Source organism: Syngnathus leptorhynchus, chromosome 5 (genome assembly GCF_054491065.1).
Source record: "Syngnathus leptorhynchus isolate UIUO chromosome 5, UIUO_Slep, whole genome shotgun sequence".
Classification (NCBI taxonomy): Eukaryota; Metazoa; Chordata; class Actinopteri; order Syngnathiformes; family Syngnathidae; genus Syngnathus; species Syngnathus leptorhynchus.
Genome location: NC_141199.1, coordinates 8,951,014 through 8,968,039, shown reverse-complemented (window position 1 = coordinate 8,968,039; position 17,026 = coordinate 8,951,014). Strand labels below are relative to the sequence as shown.

The window sequence follows — 17,026 nt, the reverse complement described above, 5'->3', positions numbered from 1 at the left end:
TACTTTGGTCTAAAAAGAAAGGCTCCTAAACCGACTTGATCACCAATCACTGTACAGTGCTTAGGCAAAACAATCAATGACTGAAAATTATATTGTTTAAAGTAACAAACAAACACTAGTAGGACACTTGTCCAATACACCCACAGAAAATGAAAACCAAACTGAAAATTCCGTTTGTTTGAGTTGGCCTTTCATCCAGAAGAACATTTGTGAGAGCAAAATAAACATTTCTGATCAAGGTTATCATCTATGGAGTACACACGCGTATAATATTGTTAATAGGTCAAGACCGAGGTCCCCGTTTGCGTGCTCAGTGCAAGAGTAACACAATAGCACATGGGTAGAGGTTTCTTTTGGTATTTTTTTTAGGCTTTACACAGATAGAATGGGCTGCAACAAAGCATTTGCTCAAGATTATAAAAGATTTAAAAGTTATATAATATTATTTTTTTTCCAGCTTAAGGCTGGCACTTTACATAAAAGCTCAATTTTGTATCTCATTGTATTTCACACTGGAATTAAAACATGACATACCGAGAGACATTCATAATATTTCGGATTCCCTTTTATTCAGAGGGAGCGTCAAAATATTAGAAACCCCATAGTACAGTTTCAGTAAAAATATTATCATTTTATAGTCAGAAAAGTTACACATCTAGTATAAGCTTTCATAACTATTAGGTAACAGTTGAGACTGGCAGACTACATGCTTCCAACCAGTGTGAAGTCACGTGTTAGGAGAATACGTACATACATGAGTTACACGTGGACATTTTACTCATGTGACATAAAGATCAAGCACAGATTAGTGCTTGTGCGTGTTTTCCTGGATGTGAAGTTGAGGCCACTGTGCGAACCAATGTCATGTGTTTGTATCTGTGCGTGCAGTTTGGAGTGCGTGTTGTAACTGTAGACAGATGGCTGAGGAATGATCATCTAAATGGGTTAATCCATTTAATGGCTGTACGATACCTTAACGCAGCTTCTGCCTGTTATTTGGCATTTCAAGCAGCGTTTGGAGTATAAACTTGCAGTGTTTATTTCCTTTAGAAACAAAAACATCTTCAAACAATAACTATACTGTAAATTTGAATCTTGTGAATAAATACTCAGAGAATTAACCTTCGAGGCATGTTTTTGAAATGAAGTTAAACATCTGACATCTCTCCTCGGCGTGTATCAAAACTTTCCCCTCCAAGTAGAAAGTCATTCAAAAGATGCATTCTGCCTTCTTTTAATCCAATGGGTTTTTGTTTTTTAATATAATGTTTTTGTCAGTCCACAATGCTGTAGTACCGTGAAAATATAGCGACCAGATGATGGCTTGCGTGCTGAAATGTCATTATCCATGCTCTTCACATATATGTATAAACTCACACAGATGAGGAGGTCGCTTCCTGTAGCACAAGGCCACAAGATATGGTAATAGGGCCTGGGGGAAGGTTTCATATTGCATAACATGATGCTGATTCATCCCTCTCTCTCTCTCTCTCTCTCTCTCTCTCTCTCTCTCTCACACACACAAACATATACCCACACACACACACACTCACATGCACACGAGTGGCCTACTTTCATTTTAGAGGCGCACAACTTCTTTAAAGCCTGTTTCTGTCATGCATTGATAGAGATCAGTGTTTGTGTGCGTGTGTGTGTGTGTGTGTGTGTGTTTGCGTGCGTGCGTGCACATCAGTGAGTTGATGCGTCGTCTAATCATTGTTCTACACACTTCCATCGACACGCTGACCTAATTTTACAACACTGCGCAGAACAGAGGCAGTGTGACTGACTGGGTCAGGACAGGCAGCATAACTGTCTTTTGAAACTCAGCCAACTGACCACACAGGACTTATTTTACACTCACTTGAATTACAATCCTCTATTTCAATTTGATAGATTGATATGAAATAAAGAATCATTTACGTATTTGACATCATCAACTCAGTTCTTATTAGAGAACTGTGTCCACTCACTATGTAGTGTGATCCAAGTGCTATATCGAGCTTTTACAGAGAGAATAATTGTCAATCAAAATTGGAGGGATGGATGGATGATGGCTTGTACTAAAAAAAAAGAAAGCAAACTAGCCATTTGATATCAATAAAAAAACGTCAGCAGGATGCTCAAAACATGCTTAGATTCGAAGAACTGTTCTTATTTAAGACTGTTACGTTCCCTCATTAGGGAATGAAATGTTCCCAGCAGTGTGATGGCATTGCGAATCTGCTCGACATGAGGACATCCAGATTAAATAACACACACACACACACACATACGCTCCTCAGTTACATCCTTACCCCAACCATGCCTCTCCTTGCGCTGCTGACCTACATACTGCAGCATCCTGGTTACATAACCAGCCTGGACTGTTGATCACTGCAGGCGGTGCAGCGCCAACACGCTCAAGCTCTTAAACGCCCCCCCCCCCCCCCCCCACCCCGATCTCCCCCCCCATGTCATACGCTCCGTCGATTATATGGCCTCCAACCACTTCAGTTTTCTTTTTAACTATCCCAGGTCAGGAGTTAATGTGAGTGTGCAATTAATTATTAATTCATGTTCAGAACATTGGCTCAATGTTAGTTCAAATACTTGTAGGGAACATTTAGGCAACATTCCGTTCCCGAAAAGTCTGCCACCAAAATCCAGTGTGCCCCTTGGCTTTGTTCCGCTAACCTGCAGCAGTAGCAGCAGCAACAGCAACAACGCTCCCTTCAGAATAGTTTGCCCGAATGTTACGCTGTCGACTAGAGTCAAATGATGTAAGACCCGTCCCCCCCACCCCTCCCTTCCCCACCATCCTCCCCATCCCTTCTCACTGACCTACTTTTACTCTCATGGCCCATTTTCTTTTTTTCATTAATAGCCCTTGTCCTATGCACAGCACCATGGTGGGTTGGAAAAGGAACGAGAGCGCAAACAAGCGCGGAGATGATGTAATCACCTTGTTGTGGAAAGTTGCACTGTTGAATAAAAGTTCATCATGTTATGCTCCTCTGCGACATCCATTGCTATGCACGAGGAAGACAAACATTATGTAATGTAGGTAAGTACTTGAAAAAATTGAATTCTCAGATGTTTGCTCAGTATTGCAACACCTCTGTAATCTTGGCATCACATTCCTGTACTGGACCATACGTGACCCGTGTCAGTGACAAGGCAAGAACTACTGATCCATCTGAGTACAAATGAGGTGCGTGATCTTCACAACACTTGTTCCTAATACTTCAAAACATCTTTTCTTTGAAACGGGCATTGATTACTTTCAAATTAGAGTTTGAAATTAAATTCTGCTTAACTGTAACAAACATCCTAACTTAGGTTTTTTTTTTTTTTTTGTTAAAACAATCTCTAATACTTTCTGAAGGCAGAATTAGAAGCATCTGAAGTCACACAGCTTTCCTTGTCCACCAATGGACGATAGGTTAATTATTAAAATTTGATAGATTAGTATTATCGTACTGTCCTCGCAGCACATCATTGATGTTGTTTCATTCAGTGGTCCACGATTGATAAACATCTTGCTTACCTGAGCATGTGGAAGCTACTTATGCATGTGCTAGGTATTTCTTTTTCCTTCTGTAATCACAGCCAACTCAATAAGTGACGTTTCAACAGCCTTTTATTCTTCCCAATTTTCAACCTTTACAATCAAAATAAAGCACATTATTTTTCATTTCACCATTGTGCATATCCATGTGAAGTGGAGCAAAACATTTTCACTTTATGGACAAGCTTCTCTTCTCGGGGTGTCATTTCCGCAAAAAGTTGAGGTGAACGATACAGATTATACAATAACACGGAGTACAAATCATTGCATTGGGTAGCATGAGCAAAAATACACAGCACAACCGGGAAGAGCAAAATGACACAACAAGAGGACAATAAAATGACATGTAATAGACAAAATATTAACCAAATATAATAGAAAATAATTAATACAAATAGTGAGCGCAGTATACAAGAGATCGAGACAACTTTACATTTATACATAGTGGCCAAGGCAGGCACCTGGAAGGGAAACTGTTCAAAAGATTGTTTTGAGTCTGTGCACACTGGGTTTGGTAACAGGGCTGTTCAAAATTCAGAATTCATTTCAATTCGATGGATGACTTTGAAGTGACTCTACCCCACTGGATGGTGAATGACAGGAAGTGAAAGTGAATTCAATGCAATCTCGTCAAATATATGGGCGAGAATGAGAGAGTGGATTTCACTCGTGTGCTCCATGTTCAAATATTTGGGTGGTCATTTTAAATGTTGTATTTAGACTTGTTTACTGTAAAGCTTCATTTTGCGTCCTGAATTTTAGTTTGACTTCCTGCAATTTGAATTTTGATTGAATTGCTCAATTCATTTTCATATTCAACAATTGGGAGTTTCAAAGTCATTATCGATTCACTTCTGAACTTTATAAAGCCCTGCTTGAGAAGTCGCCGGCCGATGTGAAAATGTGACAAAGACGGACGGCACAATAAAAGAGGCACCTTAGGAGAAAAACCATAGCAGCTTTGCTGGTTTGAAATGGGAGTCATCTTTTTATTAGACACCTACAACATGAAGGTGTGTCCATTCTGTTGTGTAGCCAGCAAGGCTCGTCTTGTGCTTGTCAGCACTGCATAGCCTTAACCGATATGACCAAAGGACTCAAATGTTTGGGACGTTTTTGGTTGGCGTTATAGCGATCAAATCACCCAAAACAGGAACCAAAGTTGATTCATTCATTTAGTGTGTATGTCTTCTTTTTTTTTTTTAACTGCTTTAGATCTTTGAGGCATTTACTCTGTAAATTGTCTGAACAGTTAAGCACATGAAAGTACAAGAGATATGCATCCAATTGTTTATTTTTTTTGCCGCATTTTCTTTTTAAAATATATACCTCAAGTATGCAAATGTATGTCACAAATTTTACAATCTAAGTGCTTGAAGTGAAAAGGAGGTGTGTGTGTGTGTGTGTGTGTGTGTACAGGCAAAGGGCTGACTCTTATTGAAAAAGGATTGTTACTGTACCAATAAAAGATGACAAAAAAAATGTTCTTTGGTCAAAGAAATGTTCTTATAATGCCACAATAGATGTGTACGCTGGCCAGAACGATCCCAGACTGAAACTTTTTCATTCTGTCACCTCCCTCGTGACTGATGTGTTCTTTAAACCGGAGGGACACGTGGGAGGTAGGCGAGAATAAAGGGAAAACAGTATGGCTGCTCAATCGAATTTCAATCATGATTACGATTTTGGCTCCAGACAATCTCAAAATATAATCCAGGAGAAATGAAAGATTGGTGTTTCTGTTCTGAGACGCGGATGCGCAACTCCAACGCTACGCCCCGTCGTGTGTATTTTTTTTTATTTAATTTTTTTAAACGTGTTCAATAAATACTGTTCCAATTTCAAAAACAATCGTGATTATGATTTGATTCATAATCGAGCAGCCCTAGTTGACAGTGAAAGTGGATGGAAATCATTTCCTAGCTAGGCCTCATTTTTGCCAACAGCACGAATGAAGGTCCAAGCTCCAGCATCTCCCAACTGTTCTTAAACGCGCTTGGAACCACTGCCGGATGCCTTTTGAGAGTCCGATTTCGCTCCTCAGTCTACTCAACCCCATTCTCTGCCTCTCTGGTCTCACTGCTGACCTGGCTGCTGTGAGAGTTGCTAGGTAGTGCCAGGTAAGGGTGTTGCGGCAGCGTAGGGGATGGGGACATGGAGACGCCCATGCAGACCTCCATCTGCGCTTTCGTCGCCCCAGTGGACATGGCTCGGTTCTTGAGGCGCAGCTTGTGGGGCAGGGCAGTTGCTTTGACCTCAAATTGGCTTTCCCCGTGCGACCTGACAGCCGCTGAAGCTTTCTGGTGGTAGCTGCTGATGTCTGAGGACGAGGAGGAGGGAGATTCGTCATCAGTTGAAGCCTCCTTGTCGGAGCTTCGGGGGTCCCCGTCGCTAGATGATGTGTCTTTAGCGGAGGAATTCTCTTGGTAGAAGCCATCGGTTCTAGGGCCTCCCTCATAGGTGAGAACTGGAGGCTCTTCGTCCATTGTGTTGAGGTAGCCGTTGTGCTGCGAGAACGCTGACATGCCCTCCTCGGTGCTGTGAATCAGATTGGGAGCAAAGGGGTTCCGGCTCTCAGCTTGCTCAAGGCCGTTCTCCTGAGACCGGCAGCTGTAAGGCCCCTGATGACTCTGGTGCTGCTGTTGGCCATGGTTCCGTGCCAACGGTTCCTCAGAGTATTCATACAGCTCACAGTCCATGGTCTTTGTCCTCTCCAGCCTCTCGGCGACCTCGGCGATGGTCACGGAACATTCAGAGAACTTTGAGTTGGAGGTGTGCTGGCCGTGCTGCATCCTGCTCTGCTGCTCATCTGGCCTGTGGCTCTCCATGGGGTAACACCCGCTGCTGGAGCGATACAGGATGACGCTCCTTTGTGACGAAGTGGCTTGGGAGGTGGAAGTGGAGGCCTCCATGAGGCCCTGCTCCTGCTGGTAGTCTATGGCAGACTCAGCCAATTGCGTACTCTGCTGGTGAGGAGACATCAAAGCGGGATGGATGCCATGGTAAACACGGCTTGGCAATCCGTTGGCCATGCCGGCAGAAAGTCCCGTGCTTTCCAGCCTCACCAACTCCATGTTGTGAGGTTCCTTCTTTATGTTGTAGCCCAAAGGTTCGGGGCTGTCCCTTGAGGAGCCATCAGATAAGTCGGACACAGATCCCCGGGGAGAATACTTGGGGAGTGCCGAGTGGCGCTCACCGCGGCTGGGCTGTTCGGTTTCAGAAGAGTCTGAGTTCAGCATCACCTGGGATGCGCTGGAGTAGCCGCTACTTGAGAGGTAGGCGTTATTGGGGGTGCCGCTAGTGCTGCTCCCATTGCTACTTGCGTTACAAGTAGCTGCGCTGCTAGCGATCTGCTGGCTCTTCTCCATGTAGGACGCCGTGCTGATAAGTCCAAAGCGCAACTTGAGCTGAAGCAGTTCTGTTTTTAGACGAACATTCTCTTCATTCAGGGCCATGACCCGGTTCTCTAGAACCATGTCGTTCAGGCGACGTTTTTCCCTTGAGCGCTTTGCTGCTTCGTTGTTCTTCCTCCGTTTTTCCCAATATGAATCGTCTTTTTTCTCATCAGAGATGAACTCCCGCTTGCGCCGGGATGCCACAGTAGGCTTGGAACCTTTAGCCTGGCGGCTGGCCCGTGCCCCGCCCTCTGGAAGAGGGGATGGGAGGTCATTATAACTCGTAAAACTGTCAACCTCCATGGCATTTTTGTTGCTGGTGGATGAGATGTGTAGACTCAGGTTTTCCATTTTTCCAAGCTGGTGGCCGGAGTTGAACTCCAGCAAGTGTGTCGCGAAGATGCACAGGTATCACACAAAGGCTTTGTTAGCTATTCTCACTATGTTGCGGGATCAGCAAAGACTTCCGAATGAGGTATTTGTGCAAATCCAAGAGAGAGCCTCATTGATTTCTCTTGCCACTCGTTTCCTCGATCAGAATGCTCAAGTGTCCAAATTAGCCAAGAAGATTAAAAACAGGTGGAACTCCATGAACACCTTAGACATTGAACTTATTTTTCACGAGAAAAAAAAGAAAAAACAAAAGAATTGAGCTTGGATTTTTCAAGATGTCTGGTTTTCTTGGCACACTGCAAGTCTCTGGAGTCTCTCAGTAAGGGAACTGGAGTTTACTAATGTCTTCCCAAATGTTTTGCACGGCTGTGGAGCCCGTCAGGCCGCAGCACAGTGGCGTACAGAAGATGTAGGTCAGGCTGTCTACTTTGGGGTTCCCTGAGGATCCAGTTTCAATGCTGCTGTTATGAAGTGAGAGAAGAGAGGGGGGGGGAGACAAGAAAAATAGTTAGACTGGCAGTAATAGTCTCTCAGTAGTCATCATAAAATCAATTTCAAATCAAATCAATTTCATTCCAAGATGAGGTCTACTTGCACACACTCAAAAGAAAAGTCACTACCAAAGGTCATTTTAAAGTCTTTTTGTTGACTGTGTTTTGGACTATAGAAAGGAAAAACAAACTTCCCCAAATCTACGTGATGCTTGCTTTTCTGGTTTTTACCCAGCCTTTAATGGAGTCAAAGCGACAATTGTTTTATTCCCTGATTGACAAATAAGCTACTGAACTTCCTTGTACTGCTTCAACGTGGTCGCTCGAAAAGAAAACGCCTGCGCCACTCAACATGTCTTGCGACAAAATGGCTCACACTGAATAACTGAATGCAGCTAAAAAGCTGACTTTTCAATTAGATTTCTCCAATCTCAAATGTAAAAATTAATAAGCAGCAATAATAATATAACATTTTAGGTTGCTATTTTGTGCAATGTACGCTTTGTGCATAATTTGTCTTTGGCATGCAATTTCCAGCATCCACTGCTGAAACAATGCAAAAGATTAATAAAAGGTCTTATATTTTAAATATTTATAAGTCATATAAATCATAGATTAACATTTACATTAATCTCATTTGACACACACTCCTCTCAGTTGACTTATGCCGTGATGTCAACAGTCTATTATTTGTTATTCCGCACAATAAACCAAAGTTATTTTAATCAAGCTTAAAAAAAAGATTAATCTTGGTACCTTTATAAATGAAACAATATATAAAATTCTAACAAATGTAGTCAGTAAACACTACGATAAATGTGTGCTCAACATTCAAGTTGAGCATTAGTTACTGCATTACTCAACTTAAGCTAGAACACAATGACTTTGTTACATCATCAACTTCTTTAACAGTGACTGGGAACCCCCCCCACACACACACACACAATTTAAACTTGAACCAGCTTGTGTAATGATCAAAATACCTCAGCATTTGTTTAGTCGCACTTGTTTTTTTCATAATTAGAGGCTAAAGGCATGGCTTGCTACCAAACTAGTATGACTGCCTTTTATCAGCCCCCGATTTGTTTTTAAACAAACAAACGCGAGTATTGCGACACGAGAGCGACCGGGTTACAACAGATGTGGAAAAATTTAGGGGTCAACCCCTCCTCCTCACTACGAAATATTTTCATAAAGACCACAGAGGGAAGTAAGGGAACAAAGGCGGGTGGGAAGGAAGCTTGCATATGTCTGCGCTGTCCCACTGACCTAGAAAAACGCTAAGCAGTAAACACTCCTGCCGTCTTTGACAGTACCCCATAAAATAGGTCAGTAGGACTACAAGTGAGGGAGGGAGAAGGAAAGAGTATTAGAGCGCACTCTATAAATAGTCCAAAAGAAAGAGGGGGGGAGAAGGTTGGATGACAGAAAGAATTCAGCACGATGATATAAAGAGACAAACTTGAAGATTTCAATAGCGTAATATCCCGATGGAGGATTCATTTGAATACAACAGTGATTCCCTGTGCACGTTAGAAAGAGCCAGCAAAGCAGCACAGAACAATGAGCATCAGAGGCAGACGAAAAATTATGGCTGGAGATGGCATTGACGTCAGAGCACACACCCATCTCCGCAGCCAAACTCGCGCATAACAGCTTCTCTCTGGACTGCAAGGAGAGGGAGGGAGGGGCTGCTCTGCTTTTTTCCCTTCTTGGGTACGTGCTCTGAATCCGTCTTGTGTAATGTGGGCATTACAGCAGCTACAGTTTTGCTGACTTTAAATTATGCAAGGTGTGGGGGGAGGGAAGCGGTTAAATCCAACAGTCTGGCTGTCTTTATTAACTACTGTAAAATCAGACAGAATATGTTGTGTCTTTCCGTTTCGGGCTTATTAAGCTCTGAAGCTCTTTCCAGCAACTTTCTACTTGGAGAGGAATGCTTCACCTCTGACCCCCACTGGGACTAGTGTGAGTCAACAGCGAGGTATCCCTGTTCCCCTCCTCCAACTTTTTGAGAGATCCAACCACACACGTGGAGCGTCCATTTTGCCCCACTGCTTTGTGTCTATAGATTCAAAAGAGGGAGATGGAACAAGAGACTATAGACCACCATCATTTGTGAACTAAAGTGCCCCTGTGTGTACCGATTTGTAGCAGGCATTAAAATAGTAAAATGTTCAAATAAAAGCGGGTCCTCTTTTTTTTTTTTTAACATACTCTAAAAATATGCTGATAATACATCATAAAAACCAATTGTATCTTGCATTTTTCATTTATTTAAATTTACTCAGGAGGACTTTAGAAAAACCGGACTGGCCACGTGGGGGGGAAATGACTCCACGTCTTTTACAAGCAGGCCCAGCCCCACAGAAAAAAAAAGTTGTTGAAAGTTACTTACTGTTCTGTTAATCACACATCATTTATAGGACAAATGAGCGAGCCCTGCAGAAATGTGTTCTCTTTAGGTCAAAGTCAATGTGAGTAGCCTTGTATGCCGTTTGTACGTTCCGTCACCCAAATACAGGTCTGACCTACATTCAAAAGCAGACTGGGAAAGCGCATCACAGACGCTTGGAAAACAGACCAGCTGGCAGCAGGCTGGCTGAAATGGCTCACCAGAACCCGGCCTGCCAGACAAGCCTTTTTTCCATGCATTGCATCACATCCCGAATGTTCACTTGTTTCTATTTTCAGCAAAGGCACAACAATGCCATGTTGGGCATCTTTGAAGGGGGGGGGGGGGGGGGGGGCTCAGTCCAATTCACATTACCACTCAACTAAAATGACTCACATTTGTATATATTTAACACCTTTGTGCTGACGTACTTTAAACGTCTGCTTTTATTATCACATAACAAATAATAGGCAGCGTGTAAACGGTAATCAATTACAGGACCTTTTGTCCCAGGAGAGATATGCGCAACTCCCTGCTGCGTACTGGTTATGTCATCCCTTCCGACTCCTTGGCAACACTCTGTGCCTTACTTAACAGGCATTAAAAGAAATCATTTTAGCGGAGCGTTGCAATGAATATGAGGGGAATTAAAACCCAAGCGCGTTTCTTACAGAAAACACCATTTCGCTAAATTAAATATTTTAAATCGACGATCGAACCTTTGATGAAGCGATGTTATTTCAATGATCTCCATGATGCTAGCTAAGAGCCATCCATGTGCGTGGAACAAGTGATTGTATTTAGAACATTAGCCGCGCAAAAGCAAACAAGCAAGCAAGCAAGCAAGCAAGCCGCTGCCTCGGTTACTCGCTGGAAAACACCACCGGGAGGAAATTACCTCACCTTGACATTGAACACACACAATGTGGACCACGCGTTTCCAGTCTATTTTTGTTCCGGCTAATAACGCAGTAAAGGGAACACACGGACACCAACGAGCTCAACAAAAGAATCCAACGTGTTTTGTCCAACGGAACGTCTCGAAGTGACGGGCGCGGGCGGGCGGACGGGCGGGTTGCCGGCCGGTTGACTCGCCATGTGAACAATAACCGGCCATAACCGGCGTGTCCTCTTTTCTAGAAATATTCAGTAAATAAAAGTCCGCATACAGTAACACTTACTATTGAGAATCATCGTGCGCTTAATTAGATCAAATAGTCGAAAAATAGAAGAAAAACAAGAGTGAGGGTCGCGCCGTCAAAACATACCTTTGAATGGTGGAGGAGGGGAACACAACCTTCAGGCTTCCCCGACACAAAAGCTGTCTCGCTCCCGTTTCCTTCTTTTCAGTAGACAAAATCTATCCAGGAAAAAATAAAAAAGAATAATCATGAACTTGTTCCTTCTGTGGTGTCCGAGTGCGTTCGGGTTCCGCTATCTATCTCCTTGCTCGAGCCGCCTCCGTGTTGTGCGCTAGCGGACACTTTGCTCCACTTTGTTGCAGCAGCCTTTCTAGAAATATGTGTTAGTAGGTCAATGGTTGCGTAACAGCTCCTCCGGCTGCCTCGTCACGTTTGTGTCCTCTGTGTTTCCACGCGAGAGTATGCGTGTTACATACACGGCACTCGCTACCACCCACCGCGTCTTTCTGTCTCTCCTTCAGCCGTGGAGCACATCCATCTTCCAGCGTGGACTTTCTTTACAATACGGACAGGAACGCGAGCACACGCGCCATGTCAGACACTACGTGTGGCCACAGACTGTCTTTTTATATATTACTTCTGTTGACATCAGATAGAGGTCACTACATGATGTTCACTGTCATTATGTTAGATTCGAACATTTTACACAATAATAATAATCACATTATGACTATTCATATCATCATACACAGTTAGAATAGGATTATTTATATCACCACCCCATCCCAGAAAACATTATAAAAAATATGTTGTAACTTTAATAATTCCTAATTGCACTGCATTGTATCATAAATGAATAAGTGTTCTATCATATTCTTACATGCTTGAGTGGGCCTTCAAAGGGTGTGGCTAATAGTTAGAGGATGTTTGGTCCATTTGGACAGACATGTAAATTGGACTCATTTTGAACTAAATACCTGTTCAATGATAGAAAAAAATTGTTGCAGTCAAGAAAAGTGTGAAGTCAGAGAAAAAATATCTACCCTGACTTCAATCTGAGGTCATTCAACAATGTGACCCCCATGGAAACACATTCCGTGAATGTTAAAGACTATAAACTATATTTATTTATCTTTATTTATCACTACATATTCTACACACATATTAGACGTTTGTAACAGTTATTTGACACAACTTTAAGCAACACAATGTAATTTGTTTTGATTGTGTGACGATATCTGCTAATGGCACAGTCCCAGAGCCAAAAATGAACATTTTTGGACAGTAGCAATAGCAACGAACAATATGTAGCTCATACGCGACCCTTTGACCTGCCACAGCTCAGCTGTGTTCCAATGGCAAGGCTAAGATAGGGGTAGCAAAATGTGAGTGCGCATCATGTCTGTGAACGGGACGAAAAACAAAGTAAAGATGCCTGCACATTATGCTCCATGTTTGCACACAACACCGTACAATCAAAACAAAGGAACGGGTGGAATGTTCAGCGATCCCTGCACCACCCAAGCCACGCCACTGCTTTGAACCTGTCACTGGCTATGAGTTGAGTAGGCCGACCACGAATCTAAAGGCCCCAGTCGCAAACTTGGCAGACAGCCTCTCTTTGAGAGATTCGTTTTTAGAATGTACACAGCAAGATGGCATGCATTGTACTGGAGGTTTATTAAAGATGTGGGATTTTGCTCATGAATATCTTTTCACCTTTTCATTTGACCATTTATGACTCACACATTTTAGAAATAGCAGGTTAACACTGTTCACAACTGGTATTCTTGAATGCCTATAGAAAATAATTTTCTGATTGGACTCTGGTTCAAATTTCTGGTGCTTTGTGCGGATGTGACATCAAGCGCATTCTTGTGTTAAATTTATTTTTGTACAGACCTTCAACATAGAAAAGTATCATCTATGTATTAATAAGCACATGCTTTGGTGTTGACATCAAGGTAAAAGTCACAATAATAGGTTGAGAAATGATGAATGCAACCTATGATTTTTTTTTTTTGCTTTAATAGGAACATTACCCTGCGAGTAGCTGGCGAGAAGTTTAGGACGTACCTGACCTCTCACAGCCTGTTCCATTCTATTGCTCTACCTCTATAGCAGCTGCCTGTGAATGAATATAAAAAAAGCGTAGACATCATTAGACATCATTAGACGTCATCCTAAAATCATCATGATTCACAGGCCGTCACACCTATCGACAACATTATGTGGTACGGTTTGTGCCGTTCTTTAATGATAATGTTTATGTCAGAGGGCCGGCCCTTTGTGCTGGTGGAAAAAAAAAACAGTATGTAATTATTTGGTTGATTTCTTCAACCAGTCTGTTGTTGGATTAGGATAGTGGATCAAATATTACATAATCATAAATGAAAGATTTAAAAAGCATGTATTTGCACATATTTTGTCCATATTTAAAATAAAATGTTTGTCCTGCATCTGTATGGTAAGGAAGTGTGTGGTTTTATGTGTCCCCTTTAGCAACACTGATGACAAATTATGCCCACCGCCTCCAGCATTTAAGTTATAAATTCTTGGGCTCTAATGATAAAAACTGCGATGAGTGTAAGAATATCTTGAAACATATTGATCATAGTCTCCAGTGTGACCTTCCTGTAGAGACAGAGACGTTATTTACCCTTGATCATCAATGCATGTAGTAGGGCAGATTAAGGTTATAGAATTGAAATGATTCCGTTCATATTTTGTTTTTAAGCATTTTGTTGATTTGTGTTGTTTCCTTTTTAGTCCTTACCACTAGCAGCATTTTTTTGGAGCAGTAACATCACCACTACTTAACCTTGCATTCTCTCTTTACACACAGGCATCGGCACACGCCGCATTAGATCATGGCTATGAACAGTGGCCTTGAACTTGTCTCACTCCTACCCCCACCGGTAGCATGTTGTCGAAACCACCAACCCCCATCGCTTTGCTACCCTGGCTGATATCGGTGCTTGCCTAGCAACCAACAACTTCCCGTGTGTGTGTGTGTGGGGGGGGGCGTACCAGAACAAAGGCGTGCGTGTGCATGTGTCTGCGCATGTGTCTGCACATGTGTTGCTGAATGGATGAATGAATGAATGAATGAATGAATGAATGAATGAATGAATGAATGAATGAATGAATGAATGCATACATGAATAAATGACAATGGCTCTTTGATGATGTGATCTGAAGTCAGTCCTGGTACACTTGTCATCTGCACTTAATAGAAGAGAAAATCTAAGAAAACATGCACTGATATCGTTTTCAAACTCTGTGACACCGAATATGTCACAAATTTCTTAACACTTTTTATTTGAATTCTAATTCCCATTTCCTAGCAATAAATTCTAATGTTATGAGAATGAAGTGTTTACCCTAACCACCACTAATTGATTATTTAAAGTGTTTCTCCAAGCTATATTGTCTTTTTGCTATCTGATTTGTACTCTCTCAAGTTTTTAATATATTGGGAACCTTCATCTTTCCTCCGCATATTGGTCAATCGGTCCGTCTCCACAAAAGTGGTTTCAAAGTTAAAAATAGCTTTTCTGTGTCTGACGTGATGGATGACTCATCCAGCGTCTTGCTCCTCTCCCTGTGGCTGCACCATTCCACTTATATATCCGCAGCAAGGTTAGGTCAAGTTTTGTGTCAGTCAATCGGCAGGCTTTTTTTCTATCCATACGTAAAGTGCATTTATCTATTTCCTTTGATAAATGTTGTTGTAATTTTTTTGTATTTTATGTTGTCCCAGTGCAAGTCACTGTTGACTAAGTCCATAGATAGGTTTTTTTAAAATTACTTTATGGTTTATTTACCTTTATTTTAGCCTCCCCTATAAGAACAAAACATTTGTGTATACGAATCCAATCTTGTTTTTTCTAAAGCAGATTAATATATCATTTGTGTCTTTAATAAAATGCATGGAAAGTGGACCTTGACAAAAAATCCAATTTCAAATCTTGAGAAAAAAAATTACAATTATATTATTCTTTTAAACCGTTCAGCCCTTGTACGTATCTAAAACTAAAATTGTCACCTTAATTGTCTTCATTACACAGTTTTGGAGAACAGCTGCTGAAAGAAGAGCTGCTTGAGTCGAGCCACCTCTTGAGAGAAGCAGATGATCTGAGACTGTTGACAACTGGGATTCTCATACTCCTCACTGGACCACATCAGCTGACCCTCATTCGGACCCATGCGGATGGCTCCTCCTGGAAAATGTCTAAAGTGTCAATCTGGAAAAGGTTGGGTCGACTGTAGCTGCAACTGATCAGTGAGCCTTTTGTCTAATGGTGGAGACATTTTCCCACAAGAATTGCCACTGCTGGGAACTTTAAAGCAAAGCTTGTGTTGGAGGCTCTTGAAAGTGGACAGATGCATGGACATTTTCATGAGGGACATCACATAGCCTCAGAGGATGAGGGCTGCAGGCCTTAATAAGCTCCCTTGGAGATGGCCTAGGACAACACCCTGCTGTTATAAACTCATGAAAAAGGTCTTCTCTTAGTATTTGAAGGCGCTGTGAGGCCTGCTGTGGGTCCTGGCCGCAAGTCGTGCAGTCCCCAAAGTATTCTGTCACGCTCAGACACTCCCACGTCCAAGTGAATGATAAAGACTGCAGGCTGAGTTATGTGCGCAGCGGTGGCACCATCTAGTGGCAAAAGACAAAAACACGGATTTTTTTTCTCACTTAATTCAAGTAATTTAAGACCTCAATATTAAACTCCAGTGTCAAAAGTCATCGACAAGTGTTTCCTTACAAATTAATCAGTTGTTGGTGGAGCAGGAGAGGACTCGTGGGGGCTCAGAAGGTCATCTGCCTGTGGCTCTGCTCCTAAAAATGACATCCAGCTTTTAGTTTCTTTACGTCACTTTGCTTGCCCTTTCTCCCCTAACTCTTGGGTGATATATTCTCAACTTTCCAATTATATATTGTCATGTTTGGATAGATATAATACATAACTAACACACAGCACATTTAATTTTAACCACATAATATGATTAAATGGACAGTTTTGAACAGCAATAGACCAAAATCATTTTTCTTCTGTTGCAGCCTATATGAATATTCTGGGGGAATAAAAAAAAGCAAACAGTGCTTTGTTGTTGTTATGATGATGATGATTATCATTATTATTCTAATACTGCATGCTGAGAATAAATTATATTTGAAAATGTATATTTGCAGTGTCAGCACCCAATAACCCAATCAATGCCATACATTGTGAAAATATTGATAAAGCCCCACTGGAAGAAAAAAACACAACGAAGATGAAAGCCAATTAATAGTCTGAAGTGAGATTTGTTAAATCACATTCACATACAGAGAGAGCATGTGAGGACAGTAACAGCATAGTGCTGAAGGTTCAACTCAGGTTGTGCACTAACACACACACACACAGACGCGTGCATAGACACAAAAGCCTCCATTGTTGTAGTACAAGCAGCCGGCTGGCATACTTCCTCCACATACACATGCTGTACACTGGACCTCTCTGTCTCTTGGCCAGCTGTCAAAGTTTCCATGCTATGACAACAACATGATGAACTTCAACAAATGTTTTTGACCATGGTGGTGTGTGTGTATGTACTGGAGTTTCACTTAAAGTCTCTATGAGTAAACACTAATGGTACTACTTCCACGACTA

General features: G+C 41.9%; 1 protein-coding gene across 1 annotated transcript; it reads right to left on the bottom strand.

The window, feature by feature from the left end:
* Positions 1–3,604: 3,604 nt before the first annotated feature.
* Positions 3,605–11,830, bottom strand: nfil3-5 (nuclear factor, interleukin 3 regulated, member 5). The gene is made up of 2 exons (XM_085912635.1): positions 11,493–11,830; positions 3,605–7,796 (listed from the first exon to the last, which is right to left on the bottom strand). The coding sequence occupies exon 2, from the start codon at positions 7,294–7,296 to the stop codon at positions 5,596–5,598; it is 1,701 nt and encodes a 566-aa protein (XP_085768761.1). The 5' UTR covers positions 7,297–7,796; positions 11,493–11,830; the 3' UTR covers positions 3,605–5,595.
* Positions 11,831–17,026: the final 5,196 nt, after the last annotated feature.